The sequence below is a fragment of the Echinops telfairi genome, unplaced genomic scaffold (assembly GCF_000313985.2).
Source record: "Echinops telfairi isolate 266 unplaced genomic scaffold, ASM31398v2 ScPeMD7_655;HRSCAF=1070, whole genome shotgun sequence".
NCBI lineage: Eukaryota > Metazoa > Chordata > Mammalia > Afrosoricida > Tenrecidae > Echinops > Echinops telfairi.
Genome location: NW_022104553.1, coordinates 25,558,626 through 25,561,934, shown reverse-complemented (window position 1 = coordinate 25,561,934; position 3,309 = coordinate 25,558,626). Strand labels below are relative to the sequence as shown.

General features: G+C 59.8%; 2 protein-coding genes across 2 annotated transcripts in view; one reads left to right on the top strand and one right to left on the bottom strand.

Moving 5' to 3' along the window:
* CCDC61 (coiled-coil domain containing 61) overlaps positions 1–1,486 on the top strand; it is an 11,087-nt gene extending 9,601 nt beyond the window's left edge. The window contains exons 7-11 of the mRNA XM_045292665.1: positions 53–223; positions 338–416; positions 531–585; positions 988–1,066; positions 1,190–1,486. Of these exons, the coding sequence (XP_045148600.1) occupies positions 53–223; positions 338–416; positions 531–585; positions 988–1,066; positions 1,190–1,287 (482 nt within the window). The 3' untranslated portion in view covers positions 1,288–1,486. The remainder of the gene's footprint in view (positions 1–52; positions 224–337; positions 417–530; positions 586–987; positions 1,067–1,189) is intronic.
* A 507-nt stretch (positions 1,487–1,993) lies between these two features.
* Positions 1,994–3,309, bottom strand: part of PGLYRP1 (peptidoglycan recognition protein 1) — a 6,037-nt gene continuing 4,721 nt past the window's right edge. Inside the window, exon 3 of the mRNA XM_013006625.2 lies at positions 1,994–2,196. Coding sequence (XP_012862079.1) covers positions 2,018–2,196 — 179 coding nt within the window. The 3' untranslated portion in view covers positions 1,994–2,017. The remainder of the gene's footprint in view (positions 2,197–3,309) is intronic.

Below are 3,309 nucleotides of genomic sequence, written 5' to 3'. Positions count from 1 at the left end.
TAGGGACTCCGGCCATGGCAGTGACTGGGCGGGGCCACCCTCCGCAGTAGCTGACACCCAAGCGAGTCTCGTCTCCTCCCCAGGCAGCAGCAGCGGAACCGATTGGGCAGCGGGGGCAGTGGGGACGGCCCGGCCATCTCATGGTCTCGTCAGAACCGTCCCCCTCTGCCTGTGACTGGCCGAGGGGACGCGGCTAACCGCTCGCGAAACCGCAGCTCGTCAGGTAACGGGCTAGAGCGAGGGCCGAGGGTCAGGCGGGTGCTGGGTGGTGCCAGGCAGGCCAGCGATGCCGGCTGTCCGGTTGCTCCCCAGCCTCATGCTCACTTCCCCCCTCTAGTGGAAAGTTTCCGCAGCCGCTGCTCATCTGCCAGCTCCTGCAGCGAGTTGGAGGATTTCTCCGAGTCGATTTCCAGAGGGTAAAACTTGGGCTAGGGAGACCAGGACCACCTTGAATTGGGCGTCTGCAGAGGCCGGGAGGGCTTTGAAACCGTGGAAGGCGGGCAAAGGCACCACCCCATCCGTCCTTTCAGGGTTCGTCGCCGCAGGAAGCCGCCCAGCCCCTCCACCTGGAGTAGGTCCAATCCGGTGAGAGCCTTCCGCACCCTGGCGGGTGGGAGGTGTAGGGGGGAGGCAGCCAGCTTCACCACCTCCCATCCCTCCTGCGGGGTCAGGTTGCAGAGGCGGCCTTGAAATGCTGCCAGAGGCTGAGTGTTGCCAGACCCAACGGTGGGAGGGGCGGGGACACTGGCTAAGACTTTAAAATCTTACTCCCCCTTCTACCACCTGTGGGGCCGCGGGCAGTTTCTTAGCCCCCAGTTTCAGTATCGATGCAATGGGAACGGGGTGACCTTGGCCACCCAGGGGGTTGCTTAGTGGTCTGTGTCAGCCCCGTTGTTTCTGAGGACCTAGTTTTGAGCATCCAGTGGAGGGAAGGGGCCAGAAAAAGGGGGAGGGAGCCTGATGCTCTTCCGCCCCTCCCTCTCCCAGCAGCAGCAGAAGTCCACCGCCCTGGAACGCAGCGGCCACCTTCGCCTGGACAAGTCCGGGGGCTGGGTCCCTATCAAAGGTGAGCCTGGGACTCCCTTTTTCCCCTCCTGTCAACTTCCCTCCACCCTAGCATGCTGGGATGGGGCCAAGGGCATCAAATTGGGTCCCTTACAGCCTCCCACCCTCCTGCCCACCCCCACAGACTACAGCTCAGACTACCAGGCGGCCGACATGGCCGAAATAGACGCCCGCCTAAAGGCCTTGCAGGAGTATATGAACCGGCTGGACACGCGGTCATGACCTCATGCAACTGGGATTTTGTGTGTGTGTGTGTGGATGGTTATGACATGGGAGCAGGGCTGAGCTGTCTGCCAAGCCCCACCTCTCCTGGAGCTCTGGGCTGGCCAGGTGAGGTTCTGCCCACCTCTGCCCCACCCGCCGAAATGTGTTGGGAGGGAGGATTTGTGCCTTTTGTAAATAAACGCATGTGTTCTTGGGACCCCTCAAGTTATGACTGAAGTAGGCGTGCAGAGGGGAGAGAGGAAGACTTGAGGTTCGGGTGAAATCAGACCCCGTGTGTCTGTCTGGGAGACAGGTTCAGGATCCTGAGAGAAGCCTGTGCTTTGAAAGGGGTGACCCTAGGTGGGGTGATGAGCTGCTGGTCCCCAGAGGGATCCCAGAGTGGCCACGCCGTAGGAGAAGGGGGTCATGCAGCCTGGCGTATCCCCCCTGCCCCCGAGCTGCTGTCCCTGATGCCGCCGGGCCGACGTGGTGCCTATTCCTGGGCTCTGACTCAAGACCTCTGGGTTCTGAGCCCTGATGTGGCTGCCGAGCTGGGATCTCCGGGGTTTTGGTTCAGGGTCAGGGCCTCTGGGTTCTGAGTACCAGCGAGGACCATGTTTCGGGGAGGAACAGGGTGGGGGGGGCAGTCAGCGCCTGGCGGACCCAAGTGAGAGGTGCATCTTTATTGGCAGAGGACAGCGCAGGGGTTCTGGGGAGGGGGCAGGGGCGGGAGGCGTGCTGGGCCTCACTAGCCGCGGTAGCGGGGCCAGGTTTGGATGATGGCGTAGAGCTGGTCTCCGGGGGAGAGTGTCTGTTGCACGTCCCGGTGCCCCTTGACCTCGTACCGGGAGCTCAGGGCACCTCGGGCCACGCCACAGGCCAGCAGGTTCTGGGCTGCCCGCAGGGCCCGGGCTGGGGGTGCCCGCTCTGGGGGAGGCAAAGACAGAGATGAGGTTGGGCTTTCCAGGGAGGGTGCTGGTCGGCGTGTGTGCGTGTTTGGCTCTGGTCAGGACCCAAATGGAGGCTTTGCCATTCTCTAGCAACAGCAACCTCTCCGTGCCTCAGTTTCCTGCTCCACGCCTGACACTTGGGAAGCCCCCAGCAAGTGTCCACGTGGTTAATGCACATTCCTAGTTTGCCGTAGACGTCTGGGTCCAGCCCAGATGATAGCTGATGTTTTACACGCCCCAGACTTAACTTTCACCTCAGCCCTATGGCTGAAAATGACCTGCCACTCATCAGTTAGTGGGTTACTATTGAGTTGCTAACACGAGGTCAGCTGTTTGAATCCACGGCCCCTCTGGGGGAGAAAGAGGAGGCTGTCTCGTCCCGTAAAGATTTGTTGTCTTGAGAATTCACAGGGGCAGGTCTCTCCTGCCCTGTAGGGTCGCTATGAGTTGTAATTGACTCTGTGGCAGTGAGTTTGGGTTGGTTTTGGTCCAAAGGAAAGGCGTCTTGGTGGTGCAGGGGGTTAAGCACTGGGCCCATACCCCAAAGGTCAGCAGTTGGAAACCACCAGCTCCTTCCAGGGAGAAGAATGAGGCCGAGGGAGATACGCGAGATTTACATTCGAAGCCAAACTCACTGCCTGCTAGGTCAGTGCTGACTCAGCGATCCTATAGGACAGGCTAGAACAGTCTGTGGGTTTCCAAGACTGTAATTTCTTTTTTTAAAAGGCTGTAATTCTTTACGGTAGTAGAAAGCCCGGTCTTTCTCCTCACTGATCACATCCCCCAAAGTAACCACTAAGCCACCCGGGGCTCCTTGGGAGGGAGATTCACGGCCTTTGAAACGGTAGGGAGCGTTTGCACCTCTCTTCTGCACCAGAGAGGGCGCTGTTGAGTCAGAATCGACCTCAGTGGGCATCCACAGGAGGACAAGGTCGCTGCGCTTGTAGATGAAAGCAACCTTTTTTTCTGAAGACCCTCACCTCTGAACTTAAGGGTAATTTGGGAGAGGCAGGATTGGGGGAGGGAGCTTCCACCAGGCCTCCCCTGCCTTGGCCATGTCCCCCTCATCCCTGCTCAGGCCCTATAGAAG